The 19,136-nt window shown below is 45.8% G+C and overlaps 1 protein-coding gene across 1 annotated transcript in view; it reads right to left on the reverse strand.

Moving 5' to 3' along the window:
• The window catches only part of ASIC2 (acid sensing ion channel subunit 2), a 282,139-nt gene that overhangs the window by 92,174 nt on the left and 170,829 nt on the right, over nucleotides 1-19,136 (reverse strand). Inside the window, exon 2 of the mRNA XM_050765004.1 lies at nucleotides 1,077-1,227. Within this exon, the coding sequence (XP_050620961.1) occupies nucleotides 1,077-1,227 (151 nt within the window). The remainder of the gene's footprint in view (nucleotides 1-1,076; nucleotides 1,228-19,136) is intronic.

A 19,136-nucleotide genomic window follows, 5' to 3' on the forward strand; every position in this document is an offset into this window, starting at 1 on the left:
CCTGAGGGCCCAGGACCTCCCTCCTGCTGGAATCTTCCTTCCCCTCCCAATCCCCTTCAGGCTGCTCCCCACGCTCCTCTCTTGACCCACCTCTGCAGTCCTTCCCATTATGCCTTGAACACAGCATTAATCCGACTTTGGGTCCCCCTTAAATCCATGTTTCCCACTCTTGGGAACCTCTTTACCTTCTTTTCCTGGTGAAATTCTAGAGGCTGCCATCACTCCTTGGCTTGTGGCTGCATCACTCCAGTCTTTGCCTCCGTCATCACACTGCCTTCTCTGTCTGACCTTCCTAAGCCCCTCTTATAAAGACTTCTGTGATTACATCAGGCCCATCTGGATGATCCAAGACCATCTCAAGACTCTGCTCAAATACCCTTGGTGTTTTTCCTGACCCTGTCCCCTGTGATTGTGTCTCTTCCTCTGGGCCATGATCAAGGACTTGGTCTTTTTCATCATAATGTCCTTACTTGGGTGCAAAGCCTGAGATAGTGTACATGGTTAAGGAATGGTTTGCTGAGGAAATAAATTAATAAATGAATGCATGAAATAAGCTTTAGGGTCTATACACATGGGTCCCCCAGGGGCTCACATAGGCACGATGCCAGGTCCCTGAGCCCATGTCCTTTGGTATTCCAACACTTCCCAGCACCTCCAGCTTCCCCCAGTGGGCAGCAGCCTGCTTTCCTTTCAGTTCTTCTAACTGGGTCGGGATATTCAGGATGACTGAGAGAGAAAGAGGCTGATGCATCCTTTCCTCCTCTCCTGAAATCAAGCCACTCACCTGACCAACCACACCTGCTACTTCAAACCTTCCCGCATGTCTTCCCTCCCCCTACCTACCTTACCTCTCCAGTATTCCCATCATCTGTCCCTCTCCCACATAGTAAAATGTGAGGAAACCCGGGGCATCCCAGCTCAAGCCAGGGACATCTTTATGATTTAGCAGCATGTCACCAACCTCTTGTTGGAGAGTAATCCCTCACAGGGTGGGCCAAGACAGCTCACCAATCTTTCAGAGGCAGGCCTGCAGCCCTCCACCATCACCCTATGCCCGGTCCCTGTGCCCAGCTCACCTGTCTCTCCCCAGATGGGCAGGTACTCATCCTGCTGAATGTCCAGCATGATCTCCAGCCCGTTGCCTGTCCCCCCCTTGACCGTGGTGAGCAGAGGTTTGCCATCCTCGCCTGAGTTAAACATGTAACACTTCCCATATTTTGTAAACACCTGAAGGAGAGAAGAGAGAGAGAGAAGCACATGGATAACTTCAGACGAGGGTCCAGAGATTGGCGAGACCCCAGAAATCTGACAGCAGGTCAGAGTCCCCACAGCCTGTCACCATCACCCCTCTCAGGAACCAGCGGCTTTTCATCTTGGCTGTGGGCCTGAATTTTACCAAGTGAAATTCTGGCATCAAAGAGCAAATCTGGATGCCCTTTGGGGTTTCTTGCAGTAGCATCTGGTCTCTTCTTCCTCTGAGCACTACCTTGGGAGGTCCTGTTCACTTCCAGGCATTAAGTATCATCTGTAAACTCCTGACCCTTCAATCTACACCTCCAGCCCTGGGCTCTCTTCTGGCCTCCAGACACACTGGGTTCACCTTTGCGGTATGCTTCCAGCAGACCCTGGGCACTCAGTTTGTCCACAGGGAACTGATCTTCTTCCTTAGCTTCCCCACCCCATTGGCAATTCTCTTGCACGTCTGTCCCAGGGAACAGCATTACCATCTGCCAAGGGGCTCAAGTCAGACCCTCAGAGTTGCTGTCCACTCTTCTTATTCCTTACGCCGATGACCAATCGGGCAGCAGAACCTATCAATAACCTTTCTACATCTGTCCTGAATGTAGTCTTTTGTCTTCCTTACTGATGAAATTTAGGACCCAAGCGTTTTTTTTGCCTGCATCACTCTGGTTTCCTGGCTGGACTTCAGGATTCCAGATGACCTTCTCCAGCCCATCCTCTAAGGTAACTGTGAGTTACTCTGGAATGCAAACCCTATCACATTAATCCTGTGCTGAAAACCCATCAGGGCTCCCTATGCTCTTTAGGCTAGAATTCAGACCTGCCATGCCCAGTCTTTTGCAATGCCCTGTCTTTTGCAATGCCCTCCACCTATTCCTTCTGCTGTTCACTCTGCTGCTTTCCGCCTGAGTCCAGCAGCATCCACTGGAAGGTAGACTCCAGGGGCTCAGGGACTATGTCTGCTTGCTCATGATGTATCTATCCCTAGCTGCTAGTATAGTGACTGGCACATGGGGTGCTCCGGAAATACATGTTGAATGAGTGAATGAATGAGTGGGTGGGTGGATGGAGCCAGACCAAACAACTTGTAACAGCCCCAGGTCATATGCTGCTGCTTCACACACTTGTGGTTCTCCACTTGCTGCTTCTGGCACCAGTAACTCCTTTTACTTCTCTCTCTGCCTGGACAACCTCTAGCTGGACTCCAAGACCAGATCAATGCATTTCCTTCTCCAGTAAGCCTTCCTGAAACCCTGGACCAAGTTGGGTTACTCGCTCCCCTTGATCCTTCACCACAGCACCCCTTGCTTGGCACTCACTGAATAGCTGGTTTTGCATCTCTCCTGAATTTGACTCTGCCTCTCATTTCTGAATCCTGGCACTTAGTACATTGCTGGCACACAGTAGGGGCTCTGTCAACTTTTGCTTGATGAAAGTATGATTACAAAGAGGCAGAGTGATGGTGTAGAAAAAGCCCAGGGAAAGGAATGCAGAGATCTTTGTCCAAGTTTTGATATTGCCACTTCTTAGCAGTGTGACTTTAAGTGAACCAAATAAACCCTCCCAGCCTCAATGTCTCCATCTATAAAATGGGGGTTCTAGTCTTTGGCTTTGCTACCTCTCAAGGTTATTGAGAGGATCAAATGAGGTAACGCATGCAAAAGTGCTTTAAAACTGTAAAAGCTTTCTACAAATGCTATGGGTTATGATGATTATATAACTGCTTTCGAACCTCCAGCTGAAGCCAAATTACATCTGGCAGAATTGGCTGGAGGAGAGCCAGGCTGACTGTGTTGGATTCCTGCAGCCACAGAGATTTGGGTCTGGGCCACTTTCCTGAGCACGCTTCACTGCACTGTCCCATCCTACAGCACAGAGGCCACAGGGAAGCTCTTTGGCTTCCCAGCTTTCAGTGCACGGGCAAGTAAATAACAGAGGTGACTGTGGGAGGCTGCCTTTCTTATGTAAATCTTTATGGCTAGATAGAAGAAAGGAAGAGGGGCTTCTATCATGTGCCAGGAGCTGTGCTAGATGCTTATCTATGTTATCTCATTTAGCTCTTACAACTGTGACCATTGGCAGTTATTGCTTTACCTATTGTGTGGAGGAGGAAACCAAGGTTTCCTAAACCAGAGAGGTTAGGTGACTTGCCTAAGGTCACACAGCTAGTAGGAGAAAAACTGAGATTCAAATCTACATCTGTCTGATTCTAACACATGTGTCCTTTCTGCTGTGCTGTCCTGGGAGGGACATGAGGGTTTTCGTCATTGGGACACTTCCTAGCCACATACTGCTCCTTTCTGCCTTGCTTTTCTCATCTGTCCATTCAATCTTCATATGCATATGCTCCTACTATGTGCAAGGATTATGGGGATTGCAAAAAAGTACAAGCTCTACTGCTTGCCTTCAAGACCTGTAGGAAGGGTTAGTGAAACATCTATGTTGTTCTCCACTATACGAAACAGCTCTGAGTCCCTGGTCAGCTGCACTATTTCAGGACAGCCAGTCCCTACTCTTTCAGCTTCATGGCAGAGGAGAACAGCTGGAATTAATGCAAAGTCCAAAGCAAACATGTTTTTTCAAAGAACCAAGTTTTTTCATAACTACTGCATATAGCAATTGAACTTGGCAAATGAACTTATCCCTTGGAGACGTGTTCTTGGGGATCACTGTAATGAACAGATAAGAGCATTTCATAGCACATCCATTGCAAGGCGTTGAACACATCTGGAGTGAATTCTGGGGTGTTCCAATAGAGCTTTTCTTTGTAGACACTCTAAATATCCTCTCTGTCTCTTCAAAATTGCTTATAATATTAATTTGCCTATCTGTATGAAGGGATTTGCAAGCAAAAGTAAATTTCAACTTAGCATCAGATTATTGCAAATTCCAACTCCTTCACCTTTTGGTCCTTGAACTTCAGAATACTGGGCTGGGGTTAGAGAGTGGTGTGGACTCCTGAAATCAGCTGTGATCTCGGCCCTGCCAAAGCATGCCCAGTGCCATTGGTGAAGGTGTTGACCCTCCCTAAGCATCTGAAGATGATGACAAGGTGTAAGAACTGAAAAGTGTCTTAGAGATCATCTTGTTAATCCACCTTACTTTACATATTAGGAAACAGAGAGCCAGGAGAGAGGAAATGACTTGCTAAAGGTTATACAGCAAGAAAGTATCCAACTGGGACCCTTTCCTTCCTTTATACCAGCCTCTCTCAGTTTTTCCGCTTACAAAAAGAGAGGGAGGGTCTAGCGGGGTGCTAAGATCCTCCCATCTCTGCACTTCAATCGATCATTGACTGAGTGTCTGCTTTGAGCAGATACAGTGGGAATGGAAGCCTCATGAATTGAAGGCTTTCCCTGTCAAAGAGGGAGCAGAGAGCTCTTTACAGTGGGAGTGAGTAGAGACTTGTTCCCCATCCTTGACTGCCTCCTAGAACCCATCCTAGCCCAGGTAGCAGCTCCTGCAGCTGCCCTTGGTGTCAATGTAATCTTTCCTGCTCCTTCTTCTGGGTGCAGTGTGCTGGGGCAAGTTCACAAACATGCCAGGTGTGAGCTGAAATAGGTTAGAGCTTGGTCAAGCGTGGCAGTCACTGGAGTAGCAGGGGTGGGGAGCCAGAGGGTGACTGCAGCCAAATCAGAGAGGTGGCCAAGTGACAGCTAAATTATTATTTTTTTTGAGAGCCAAATAATGAATGAACTCCCATTCACAATAGCTTCAAAGAGAATAAAATACCTAGGAATCCAACTTATAAGGGATGTAAAGGACCTCAAAGAGAACTACAAACCACTGCTCAGTGAAATAAAAGAGGACACAAACAAATGGAAGAACATACCATGCTCATGGATAGGAAGAATCAATATCGTGAAAATGGCCCTACTGCCCAAGGTAATTTATAGATTCAATGCCATCCCCATCAAGCTACCAATGACTTTCTTCACAAAATTGGAAAAAACTGCTTTAAAGTTCACATGGAACCAAAAAAGAGCCCACATTGCCAAGACAATCCTAAGTCAAAAGAACAAAGCTGGAGGCATCACGCTACCTGACTTCAAACTATACTACAAGGCTACAGTAAACAAAACAGCATGGTACTGGTACCAAAACAGAGATATAGACCAAAGGAACAGAACAGAGCCCTCAGAAATAATACCACACATCTACAGCCATCTGATCTTTGACAAACCTGACAAAAACAAGAAATGGGGAAAGGATTCCCTATTTAATAAATGGTGCTGGGAAAATTGGCTAGCCATAAGTAGAAAGCTGAAACTGGATCCTTTCCTTACTCCTTATACAAAAATTAATTCAAGATGGATTAGAGACTTAAATGTTAGACCTAAAACCGTAAAAACCCTAGAAGAAAACCTAGGTAATACTACTCAGGACATAGGCATGGGCAAGGACTTCATGTCTAAAACACCAAAAGCAATGGCAACAAAAGCCAAAATTGACAAATGGGATCTAATTAAACTAAAGAGCTTCTGCACAGCAAAAGAAACTACCATCAGAGTGAACAGGCAATCTACAGAATGGGAGAAAATTTTTGCAATCTACTCATCTGACAAAGGGCTAATATCCAGAACCTACAAAGAACTCAATCAAATTTACAAGAAAAAAACAAACAACCCCATCAACAAGTGAGCAAAGGATATAACAGACACTTCTCAAAAGAAGACATTCATATAGCCAACAGACACATGGAAAAATGCTCATCATCACTGACCATCAGAGAAATGCAAATCAAAACCACAATGAGATACCATCTCACACCAGTTAGAATTGCAATCATTAAAAAATCAGGAAACAACAGGTGCTGGAGAGGATGTAGAGAAATAGGAACACTTTTACACTGTTGGTGGGACTGTAAACTAGTTCAACATTGTGGAAGGCAGTGTGGTGATTCCTCAGGGATCTAGAAGTAGAAATACCATTTGACCCAGCCATCCCATTACTGGGTATATACCCAAAGGATTATAAGTCATGCTGCTATAAAGACACGTGCACACGTATGTTTATTGCAGCACTATTCACAATAGCAAAGACTTGGAGTCAACCCAAATGTCTATCAGTGACAAACTGGATTAAGAAAATGTGGCACATATACTATGCAGCCATAAAAAGGGATGAGTTCATGTCCTTTGTAGGGACATGGGTGCAGCTGGAAACCATCATTCTCAGCAAACTATCGCAAGAACAGAAAACCAAATACTGCATGTTCTCACTCATAGATGGGAATTGAACAATGAGATCACTTGGACACAGGAAGGGGAACATCACACACCGGGTCCTATTGTGGGGAGGGGGGAGGGGGGAGGGATTGCATTAGGAGATATACCTAATGTAAATGACGAGTTGATGGGTGCAGCACACCAACATGGCACATGTATACATATGTAACAAACCTGCACGTTGTGCACATGTACCCTAGAACTTAAAGTATAATTAAAAAAAAAAAAAAGAGACGGAGTTTCCCTCTGTCGCCCAGGCTGGAGTGCATTGATGTGATCTCAGCTCACTGCAAGTTCTGCGTCCTGGGTTCACGCCATTCTCCTGCCTCAGCCTCCCAAGTAGCTGGGACTACAGGCGCCCGCCTCCACGCTCGGACAGCTAAATTCTTTATCAAGTCAAGACCACCAGCAGGAGGCCTAAAATCCTTGTATGACTTCCTATTACATTTAGGATGAAGCCCCAGTGCCCCCAGTCCCCACCGGGGCCCCGTATGGCTCAGCCCCTGGCATACTTTCTCCCTGCTCTCACAGGCTTCAAACATACTGGCCTCTTCGGATCCCAGGATGTGCAGCAAGCTCTTCCCCGCCAGGCATTTCCACATGCCTAGAGTGTTCTCTGCCTAGAATGTTCTGGCACGCTTTGCCTGGCCAACTCCTCCTGATCAGGCCTCAGCTTGAAAGCCACTTCCTCAGAGAGGCGCTTGGCTTCTCCAGGCTCCCAGCCTTCATTCAAATCGTGACTTCTTGTTTTACAACCTCACACCCCTTATATTTTTCCATTAGAGTATCTATCAAAGTGTGTAACTGGATGGTTATTTATATGATTATTTGTCGGATGTGTTTTCTGCCAGATTGTCAGCTTTGAGAGGGCAGGGACTGTGCCTGTTTTATTGAATGAATGAGTGAATGAATGAATGAATAAGAGTCAAGGTGCTGCTGCCACACATTTCCTTGTGTACCTCCAGGAAGTGCCCTTCTGTGTTGGCTGGCCTCACCTGGTTCTGGCTGGAGCTCATGCTGACATCTTGACCAGCTCCCTTTCCCTCCTGTTCTCTGCTGGAGCCTTCTCACTTCCCACCTAATTGGCCCCAAGCATTTTTGCTTGCGTCTCCATGAAGGCATTAGAGGAAATAATCCTTTTAGGAACTAAGATGACTGGGGACAGTTTACCTTCCTAGGTGCCGGCGGAGAGGCTCAGGGAAAGCGAAGTGCCCGCTCCCTGGCTGCATGCCTTTCCTGGCCTCCCAGCCTGGGCCGCTGAGCCTGCCACTCCTGCCTGGCTTTTTTCAGAGGATTATTTTCCTCTCTGCTCAACATCAAAAGCCAGAGAGCTATTTACACACAGTGCAATTTTGCTACAAACTTGGAACAAGATGCAGCTCTTTCTGCATATTGGGGCATCATGACGTGTAAGAACACACGCTTCAAATTTATGCCTTATCGCCCCTAGCCAGAAAATATAATTTATTTAAGTCCAGACTGTCAGGTTGAGCTCGCTGCTTCTTCAGACCTGCTATTCTGCCAGGCATTTTTCTGCTTTCCCAGTAAGTGTTGACAGGCCCATTGTGGATGGCAAGGCTGGATTTGCCGGGTTGCTGAGAGTCTAGGATTGCACTTAGTTGGATTGGTCTACAGGAATTAATTAGGAATTAAGAAAGATGCATGTTTCAAACCTGGATCTCCAGGAATGGTGGTGGTGGTGGGGGTGCTCCTGAGATAAAAATAAGTCCCACAACTATCATTTTCATTCCTAATGCTTGCATTGTGTGTTACTGTTTAGAGATTGAGATTGCATATACATAGAACTTCAACTTTCTCAATGGCCCTTTGAAGATGGAGGAAAGGAAACTAACAATTCCTTAGCTTCTACTTTGTGCTGACTCCTGATTGGCACAGTCATAGTTTTATGTAAGTTTTTTTTTTTTTTTTTTTTTTTTTTTTTTAGACAGGGCCTTGCTTTGTCACCCAGGCTGGAATGCAGTGGCATGATCACACTCACTGTAATCTCAAACTCCTGGGCTCAGGTAATCCTCCCACCTCAGCCTCTTGAGTATCTAGGTGTACAGGTACACACCACCATGCCTGGCTAATTTTAAACATTTTCTTTGTGGAGAGGGTTTCACTATGTTGCCCAGGCTGGTCTCGAACTCCTGGGCTCAAGTAATCATCCCACCTTGGCTTCCTAAAACAGTGGGATCACAGGCATGAGCCACAGTGCCTGACCTCCTCCTCCTCCTCCTCCTTCTTCTTCTTCCTCTTCCTCTTCTTCTTCATTCTTCCTTCTCCTCTTCTTCTTTTTCTTCTTTTTTTTTTTTTTTGAGACAGAGTCCCACTTTGTCACCCAGGCTGGAATGCAGTGGCATGATCTCTGCTCACTGCAACCTCCGCCACCTGGGGTCAAGCGATTCTCTTGCCTTACCTCCTGAGTAGTAGCTGGTATTATGGGTGTGCACCACCATGCCCGCCTAATTTTTGTACTTTTAGTAGGGACAGGGTTTCACCATGTTGGCCAGGCTGGTCTCAAACTCCTGACCTCAAGGGATCCATCTGCCTCAGCCTCCCAAAGTGCTGGGATTACAGGCGTAAGCCACTGCGCCTGGCCCTCCTCATTCTTGATTATGGTCCCAACCACCCAGAAGTAGAGGCATTTTATACTCACATCCAGAAATGGAGAATCTGAGGCTGCTTAAGGCCACAGTGCCAAGGGGTAGCAGAGCTAAGACTCATGGGTGAGACCTTCCTATCAGAGACATTAAAAGGAAGGGACAGTAGGCTAAAGCAGCTCACTGATGGCTAGTCAAGTCTGTGGCCATTGTCAATTCCAGTGTTCTCTTTTGCAAACTGGGCAAGGTAATCATGCCATGTGGTAGATTTGTTTGGAAGGTTACATAACAGACATCTTTACTTCCATACAGAAGGAAGTACTATGTGTGTACTTTTCAGCAGAAGAGAGATGAGTTATTTAAGTTATGAAGATGGGATCAGAGATGAATTGAAAAATGGGGGCTTGGGTTTCTGTGCTCTCTGCTTATGTTCACACAATACCAAGCTCATCTTTTTTTTTTCGTAATTTATTTATTTATTTATTTTTTATTATACTTTAAGTTCTAGGGTACATGTGCACAACATGAAGGTTTGTCATGTTAAAGTAGTTAGAGGGGAAGAAAACAGCCACGTGCCCCTGCTTGTCTATTCTCTAATGATGTTAAGCCTGCTGCTGGAAGCCCAGAGTAGCCAATGGGATTACTGGGGGCCAAGGAGTTCTGTAGAGAGGGAGATGCTTCCATGCACACAACCCACTTTGAAAATCTATATATGAATTCCAGCAGCTGAATTGTAACTAGCTATTGGTACAGTGGATACCACCAATCTGAAGTTGGCACATTCTAAATCAAAGAAATGTAGAATAAAGTGTTGAATAAGGAGAGAGTCTCATTGATCCTCCAGTAACTCTTAAAGTAGCTCTGAAATCACAGGCTGGCTTTGCTGCCCTCCCTGGAGTGCCTTCAGTGCTAGTCACTTTATATCTGCTGTCATTAACCTTTGCAACAGCCCTGTGAAGATGATGTTATCATCCCCGTTTTACAGATAAGGAAACTGAGGCACAGAGAGGCTGAACCAGGTCACAGAGCTGAAGAAGCCTGGGCGAAATCACTCTTGGCCTAATTCCAAAGTCTATACTCTTTGCCCCCATCCCTCATAGCCACGGCTCATATCCTTAGCCATCTCCCAGCCTGCTTTGTTTCTGGCAGACTAGTGAGGCTGGTGCTTTGCTGACATTAGAGCTCTCCCACCTGGTAGTTGGGGAGGCATGTCTCAGAGTCAGAGAAATCCGAGCAAAGTGCCAGACACCAAAAATCTTCCCCTCCAAACTTCTTATTTTACACCTGGGGAGTCTAATGTTCAGAGGGGTGAAATGACTTGTCCCAGGTCACACAGCTAATCTGGAGGGAGAGTAGATATCTGACCTGGGCTTCATGTCTTGAACCTCTGCTGTTCCTCGAAGCCTTCTGTTTGTACATGCCAGGACTTGGAAATAATGGCTAGGATCCTTTTCCCGGATCATTGCATCCAGGCATAAGAGTAAGATTGCCTGCTGCCAGCATCTGGGCTTGTTGTGATCTGTTGGGGCATTCCGCCTTACAGAGTTTGGGAAATGCAAAGTGGAGCCCTTGCTGTGAGGGGTTAGGAATAGCTAATACCCATGAAGACATGGTTTTCTGGTCCAATTAATAGTGCAAACAACATTTCTACACTGTGTACCTACTTAAGAAAATAAATTATGTATAAGCCCCCTTAAGGACTGTTGAAACATCCACTTACCAGCACACAGCTGGTCCTGCAAGCATCAAACCTTCTAACCTATTCATTAATCCTGACCTTTAGGGCTTCTTCTGGGTGATGGGTTTCTCATCTCTTCTTGCTTATTACACTTGAAGGAAATGAAATTGCACTGCTCCAAAATGCCTCTAAAACTTAGCTGTTTTTTCTTTTGCCTGAGTCGATTCTGCTTTCTTCTCAGTGAGTTACTGAAATTTCTCATTAGACTGTTTTCAAAATAATGTGCTTGTTAAAGCCAGCCATTTAGTTTTGTTTGTTTTGTTTTTCTCTTTCAAACTCCTCAAATACATTTCACACAATTGGGAAGTGAGAAAGTCTGTCAAATGGGTTACCCGGCTCCTAGTAAACAAAATGAACCTGCCTCTTGTTTTCTGAAGTTGCAATTAAGGTTCTTGTCAATTAAATGCAGCCAGAGGGATTTATTAGCAAGGAAGCTGCTGTAGATGGTTAGCTCTTTGAAGGTAAAGACCGGATCTTATTAAAAAACCTGCTTGCTCATTCACCTGTTCCTGAAACAGGAATTTTTTGACCACCTATCATGTTCTAAGAAGTGCTGCATGACTGTGCTTTTTCTCACAATGAGTTTAAAAAAGTGATTTCAATAAACACCCATGTAAGCATCTCCACGTGGCAGGTGCTGTTCCTGAGAATAAAGGAGATGAGGCAAATGCGACCGCAATGCAGCCCCTCTGCCCTTCCCAATCAGGAGGCCATATGTTTTTCAGGACATCATTGACGTCATTCTCCTTAGAAGCTACTTTTTCTGGGGAGAAAGGGAAGGATAATCATGCAATCATGGAGCATGCAATCATGCAATCATGGAGCATGAGTGGGCACTGTGCTGATTGCTTTGAACACTTCGTCTGTTAAGGCTCACAAAGCCTTTGGAAGTAGGTGTTATTCTTCCCAGCTTACAGTTGAGAAAACTGAGGCTCCTACAGGAGGCTACAAGGTCCTACAGCTAAAGAGTAGTTTGCGGCCGGGCGCGGTGGCTCAAGCCTGTAATCCCAGCACTTTGGGAGGCCGAGGCGGGCGGATCACGAGGTCAGGAGATCGAGACCATCCTGGCTAACCCGGTGAAACTCCGTCTCTACTAAAAAATACAAAAAAAAAAAAAAAAACTAGCCGGGCGAGGTGGCGGGCGCCTGTAGTCCCAGCTGCTCGGGAGGCTGAGGCAGGAGAATGGCGTGAACCCGGGAGGCGGAGCTTGCAGTGAGCTGAGATCTGGCCACTGCACTCCAGCCTGGGCGACAGAGCAAGACTCGGTCTCAAAAAAAAAAAAAAAAAAAAAAAAAAAAAAAAAAGAGTAGTTTGCCTGATGTTTCCCTTCTCATGTGGGAGTTGTTGGAATAACGCTCTGCATTATTTGAATGTATGATGTGGTAATGTGACCCCCCCTTCTCCGTGCCCTGGGGCCCATCTGCTGCGATGTGACATTTCCTGTGCTGCTTTCACTAAGAGGCAGAGGCCTTCTAGTCTCCTGTCTCCAAGCCTGAAGCACAGCCGGGGACTTTTCTGCTGGGCAGCTGTCCAGAGAGCTTCAGACCGTGCAGGAAGAGATGTGTGAATGCTACGCAGGAAAAAGAGCATCAAGCGCCTGCAAATCTGTCTGTTGGTTGGGAAAACAACACGAAGGGGAACAACAGGCAAATCGGAGTGTTCTTCTTCAATTGTGTGGACAAATGTGTTCTCCTGGCAGATGACTCACAGAGGCAGAGGGGAAGGCTGAAGGCACTCCAGTCGTTCACCTGGAAGGGTGTTCAATATGCTGGGCCTCTGCTGGTGCATCCCTCTTGACAACTCATCTGAGAATCCAAAATTGCGTCCTACTTGAGATGATGAAGTGGAAGGTGGGGGAAATCGGAGTCTTTCATGTTGGACCACAGCTTGGCTGGTTGGGGGAAGAAGGTTGACAGGCATTTCTGGGTTTGATGGAAATTTCAAATGGGATACAATGACAGGTTGCTTGCTCTTTCTTCTGAGGTCTCTACTATCCGCCTCCTGTAGATAGTAGGGGTTGTGTCATTTTCATCTCTGTGTTCCCAGGGCTTGGTCTGGTAGCTGGTGCACAGAGGGCATTTAATGGGGAGTTTGGGTGAAGGAAAAATAGCTAATATGGATTTGGGGACCAGGTAGCCCTGGTTTCAAATCCTGGCTCTACCACTGATTTGGGGAAGTCATTTCATCTTTTTGGTTCTTGAACATGCATCTCAGCAATGCTGGTAAGAATACCTTCCAGTGGAGCTGTTGTAAAGATCAAAAGGAGTATGATGGGCCTGAAAGTTCTCTGTAGAAAGACAAAAAGGCTCAGCCCAGGCAGGGAGTATTCCTGCTTATGGCTTGGATCCTGCATAAGCCCTGCAGGAGCTAGGGAGGAGAGGAGTTGCTATTTGGCTGTGGATGTTGAATCTCAGATGTTGTTCCATCCGGGACCATGCCTGTGGTTCTCTCGTTCATTTCCTTAGTGAGCATCTCTAGAACACCTCTTGTATTCCAGGCACCACATCAGGCCTTGGGGATACAGACATGAGTCACCCTTTAGGAATCACCCAGTGGGGAGGGTGGCCGGCAGACAGGTACTGGGTGGTGCCAGGCACTGTGGGAGTGCACAGAAGGAAGGTGCCTGGTGGGCAGTGATGGTGGGATGGTGGGTGGGGGGCATGGAGAAATGTTGTGAAATTTTCCCTAGGGACAGTGGTGGCGACAGCAGTGGTATTTAGCAGGTTGAGGCAGATCCCCTAGACTGGCTCCTCGTCTTAGCAGGGCCATGCTAATGCTTTCAGAAAGGCCAGTGGTGCCAGTCCATGCTTCTGGCTGCCTGCTGAGCCCTGCCTATCTGCTCATCATTCCAGCTGTCTTCCAGACTGGAACCTCACACCCTCAGGTAGACAACTATGGATTCTATTAAGAGGCAGGCAGAATTGTGGAAGAACACGGACCGTGGAGTCAGATTATCCTGGCCGCATACCTACTACATGCCAGGCACTGTGCATAATGAATAATGGAGCTCAGCTTTCACAGAGTCGATAATTATTAAGATAGAGATGCAGTGACTGAGAGGAGTTAGCATTTGATTCTCCCAAGAGAACCTGTCAGCCTCAGTGATCTCCCCAAGGCTGGCTCTCTGATCTGCCCACTGCCAACACATCACCAGACCACACCTAGGAACATATGGCCAAGACAAGTTGATGAAATAAGAGGAAGCATATTTGTAGCGAGCCAAGGCTGACTGTGACGAGCACCCACTTGGCTGCCACCAAATGTAGGGAGCAGAACCCAGGAGGAGTTCCCTGCTTTTAGGAGGGCAAGAACCCAGGAAAGAGTGAGGGAGAATGTGTGGCCATAGACCATCCACAGTCTGCTCCCATTCCCATCTCTGCTGTCCCTACTGCCTATTTCCAACCCTACTGGCATGCTTCCTGCAGCCCCTGCCTGTTCCAGCTCCCAGGCACAGCAGACTGGAGTCAGGGGTGCTCACGGTACAGCAGCCTGTACACACTGGGATGTGGCCCCGAGGCTGCCACATTCGATGGAGCACATCTTAATCTACGTTCTGATCACCCATGACATGATGGATTTGAAGTGCCTGGCAGAGGGTACTCACTTAATAAAACTAGCTAGTAATATTATTATTAATAGAGATTCTGCACCTGAACTTTAATATCTGAGCTCCTATAGGATGTGCTTTCTGGGTTCATGGTTCCTGTTAGAAGTTTCTTTTTAATACTTGATGTTTTTTGGTTTTGTTTTTTAACTGACACATTTATGAGGTATAACATGATGTTTTGATACATGTATACAATGAGCAATGATCAAATCAGGCTAATTAACATTTCCACCACCTCACGTACTTATCATGTCTTTGTGGTTTAAATATCCTAAATGGAGAACATTTGAAATTCCCTCTTTTAGCAAATTTGAAATATACACTCTTATTAACTATAGTCATCATGCGGTGCAACAGAATATCAGGACTTGCTCCTCCTGTCTAACTGAAACTTTGCACCCTTTGATCAACATCTCCCCACTCCCTGTCCATCCCCTTGCACCAACCCAGCCTCTGGTAACTAGCAGTACAAATGACCAACAGATGTATAAAAAATGCCCAACATCACAAATCATCAGAGACATGCAAATTAAAGCCACAAGGAGATATCACCTTCCATCTGTTACAGTGGCCATTATCGAAAAGATGAAAGATAACAGGTATTGGTGAAGATGTAGAGAAAAGGGAACACATGTACACTGTCGGTGGGAATGTAAATTAGCACACTCATTTCAGAAAACAGTATGGCATGTCCTCAAAAAACTAAAAATAGAATTACCATATGATCCAGTAATCCCACTTTTGGGTTTATAGCTAAAGGAATTAAAATCAATATGTTGAAGAGATGTCTGCACTCCCACGTTCCTTGAAGCACTATTTACAATAGCCAAGATACTGAAACAACCAGAGTGCCCATCAATGGGTACATGAACTTTAAAAGATGATATAGATACACAATGAAATACTATTCAGCCTTTAAAAAGAAGACAGTTCTGTCATTTGCAACAACATAGATAAATCTAGATAAATAAGACATTATGCTAAGTGAAATCAGCCAGGCACAGAAAGAGAAATACCACACGATCTCACTTATATATGTGGAATCTAAAAAAATTGAACTCAGAGATAGTAGAATGGTGGTTGCCATTAAAAGCTTTTTTTAAAAAACAAAACAAAACAAAACAAAACAGTTGCTTGCCTAATCTTGTGATTACAACCCTATTCCTGCTACTAACTGCTGCATGCTGAATTTATGGGAATACCTGCCTGCTTGATTTCCCTGTGGCTGCACCCAGATCCCTTCTGGAAAGTTTCTTGGGTGTTCTTGCGGAAGTCTGCATCACTCTGACTGGCTATTTCTGCTCAGCTGAACTTCACCTTCCCCCCGCCTTCCCAGCTCCTATCCCACGGGCTTGGGTGGGCTAATTCCTCCCACTGTGAGTGTGCTTTATGCCTGGATGACTAACCCTGAGATCAGACACATGTCACTCCTTACACCTGCCTCATTACACACCTGCTGGGCATATCCCTTCTTTTGTGCAGGTGTGGAATGGGAGAAGGAAGAAGAGGGGATCAGAAGTGTGTTGTGTTGTGTTGTGTTCCTGGTTAATTTTGCGTTATTCTACAGGGCTGGATTGAAAGTGATGCATCAGTGGAAACCAAATGATAGTTTATGATGTTTACAGAAGAAAAGCAGATGTTTCCATTAATGGCAGGGCAGAAAACAATCCCAAGGCAGGCTGATTCTAAAAGCTGATCAAGAAAAGGTCAAATAGGTAACTACCCATATGACACTAAAATCCTCATACCACATTCTTACTGAGTTCATGTTTTCTTATTAAAGTCATATTTCAGCTTTTCCAGGAACTGCTTGGAGAATGTCATTGTCTGCTAGTTTTCCCCACAGCTGGTCTTGGAGATTGAGTAGCATGGAATTTTAGTAGCAAAGCTTACATTATGAATGTTCAAAGCCATCACAGATTCACAAAAGGAGAGAGTTTTCTGTAGTTTGATCAGATTGCTTTCCTGACATGTGAAATTAGGGCCTGGCCCGGAGATATACAGCATGCATGATACCACTCTCCTTTCTAGATCTGTAACAGACATAACTGATTGATCACAATGCTCTTTCCCTCTGGGACTCCCAGTTGTTTTCAGCCCAATAATTTTGGCTGCCCCTATGGGTCCATTGGAGTTGGCAAGTTAGATAAACCCTATTTGCCAGTTTTTCACCAGAAGCATATAAGTTCTACTGGTGGTGCCAGTGTCTCTGTAGTAAGAAGCAATGCCTAAAGTGGGGAAGGGTTCGAGAAGGTGCCACAGGGCAGTGGTCCCCAACCTTTTTGGCACCAGGGACTGGTGTCATGGAAGACGATTTTTACATGGACTGGGGAGGAGCGGGGCGATGGTTTCAGGATGATTCAAGCACATGACATTTATTGTGCCCTTTATTTCTATTATTATTGCATTTTAAAATATAAAGAAATAATTAGATAACTCATCATAATGTAGAATCAGTGGAAGCCCTGAGTTTGTTTTCCTGCAACTAGACAGTCCTATCTGGGGGTGATGGGAGACAGTGACAGATCATCAGGTATTAGATTCTCATAACAGGGGCACAACCTAGATCCCTCACATGCACAGTTCACAATGGGGTTCATGCTGCTCCTATGAGAATCTAATGCTGCTACTGATCTGAGAGGAGGCTGAGTCAGGTAGTAATGCAAGCAATGGGGAGTGACTGTAAACACAGATGAAGCTTGGCTGGCTTGCCCGCCGTTGACCTCCTGCTCTGTGGCCCAGTTCCCAATAGGCTGGGTTGTTAACAGTCTGTGGCCAGGGGGTGGAGGACCCCAGCCACAGGGCAATATGAGAGTCACAACTTGAGGGCTTGGGTAGAAGGGACTCATGAGTGACAGAGGCAGAGATGGTATCTTGCATACTTGACAAATATTGCTTAGACTTGGCCCCTGTACCATAGAAGAGAGAGCACAGGCTTTGGAATCAAAGCAAGATTTTGCCACTTACTAGCTTTTTAAGTTGGGCTAATATTTATTCAGTATCCTCATGCCTTACTGTCTCATCCTGGGAGACTAGAATCCCAGGGGAGTGTAGTTTTCATTGTGCCACAGTTCTTTGAATTATGAACTAAATATCAAAGGATGTAAGATGATTAGAGGCTTTCACAATGAAAGACAAAACATTTTTAGTTCATGCAACATCTAATGAGCAACTATTACATGTCAAATACCGTGCTAGGTCCTGGGAATACAAAGATAAATAAGACATGGACACTACCCTCAGGTAGTTCATGAGCTGTAAGAAATGAAGATAAAACAGTTTAAGATCATCAGGGAGATAAAGCAGCTGTAATATCATCATGGATTCATGCACATTAACTTACAGAATGCAACCCTCCAGCGTAATTACATAAAGCAAGGTCCACCTGTTCCAGCCTATTGTTCTTGTCGAGCTGTGGGCATTCATGGCAGGGCCTGTTTTCTGCTACTGCTTTCACTTCAGTTCACCCTACAGCCTATCTTTCCTGTCCTCTTCACACCCCTACATCCCCTCTAGATCCCTGGAACAGGACCAGGACTAGGATGGGGCAGATGAAGACCTAGGGCATGAAATTTAAGGGAGCAATTACTTCAGGGGTTGCACTTGCATTAACCTGAGTGTGGGTGCCTCCTTAAATTTTGCATCTTAATCCAGCTCCTGCTCAGGACAATGTCAGATGAAGACAGGAGTCACACAGATGTGACGAAAGGGAGTGACAACTTGCTCTCACAACAGACTTGCAAAATTGATACTATTGTCCCATTTACAGATGAGGAAACTGGGGTTCAGGGAAGGTGAGTTACTTGCAGAGGCATCACAGACTTGTGAAGTGCAAGCAGGAAGACAGAGAAGCACAGGCTTTTTTTTTACTGGGACAGGTCCAAGTGGGGAGCCCAGTTCTACGGGGCCTGAGTCACGTGACCTTGGGTCAGTTACTTATTTTCTCTGACCTGTTTCATCATCTGAAGAATGTGGATAATAATACTTCTCAGGGTTACGTGGAAACGAAGTCCGGTCTCCTCCACTTTGGTCTCTGTGATTCTACTTTGTCATGTGTCGAATGGTCTGGCCACATCTGCCTCACAGCGTTATCATGGAGACCATGAGTTCTGAGGGGTTGTTTGAAGGATCAAATGTCAATTCTGGCTGGGTGTGGCTCAGGCCTGTAATCCCAGCACTTCGGAAAGCTGAGGTGAGGAGATCACTTGGGGTCAGGAGTTCAAGACCAGCCTGGACAAGACGGTGAGACCCCATCTCCACTAAAAATACAAAGAATTAGCCGGGTGTGGTGGTGTGCATCAGTAGTCCCAGCTACTTAGGAGGCTGAGGCAGGAGAATCGTTTGAACCTGCGAGGCGGAGGTTGCAGTGAGCCGAGATCGCGACACTGCACTCCAGCCTGGTGACAGAGCAAGACTGCTGCAAATCTTTTCCAGAAGGATAATTGAGACTTATGAAACATGTCAGGCGAACCTCCCAGCAACCCTACCATTACTCTTGTTGCTAGAGAAGCAGTGGCAGAATCCATGAGAGGCTAAACAACTCTCCCAATGTCGTGTAGCAGGGCAGACGTGGGATCTCAACCCTGGTCTGTCTGATTAAGAAGCCTTGGGAGCTCTGCCTCCCAGGATGCAGAATAGGGGACAGCAAGAAAAAAATATTTCTCAGCAATGGAACAATACCTAAGATTTGCACTTGAGCATGTTCCAATGTGCCTGAA

Source organism: Macaca thibetana, chromosome 16 (genome assembly GCF_024542745.1).
Source record: "Macaca thibetana thibetana isolate TM-01 chromosome 16, ASM2454274v1, whole genome shotgun sequence".
Classification (NCBI taxonomy): Eukaryota; Metazoa; Chordata; class Mammalia; order Primates; family Cercopithecidae; genus Macaca; species Macaca thibetana.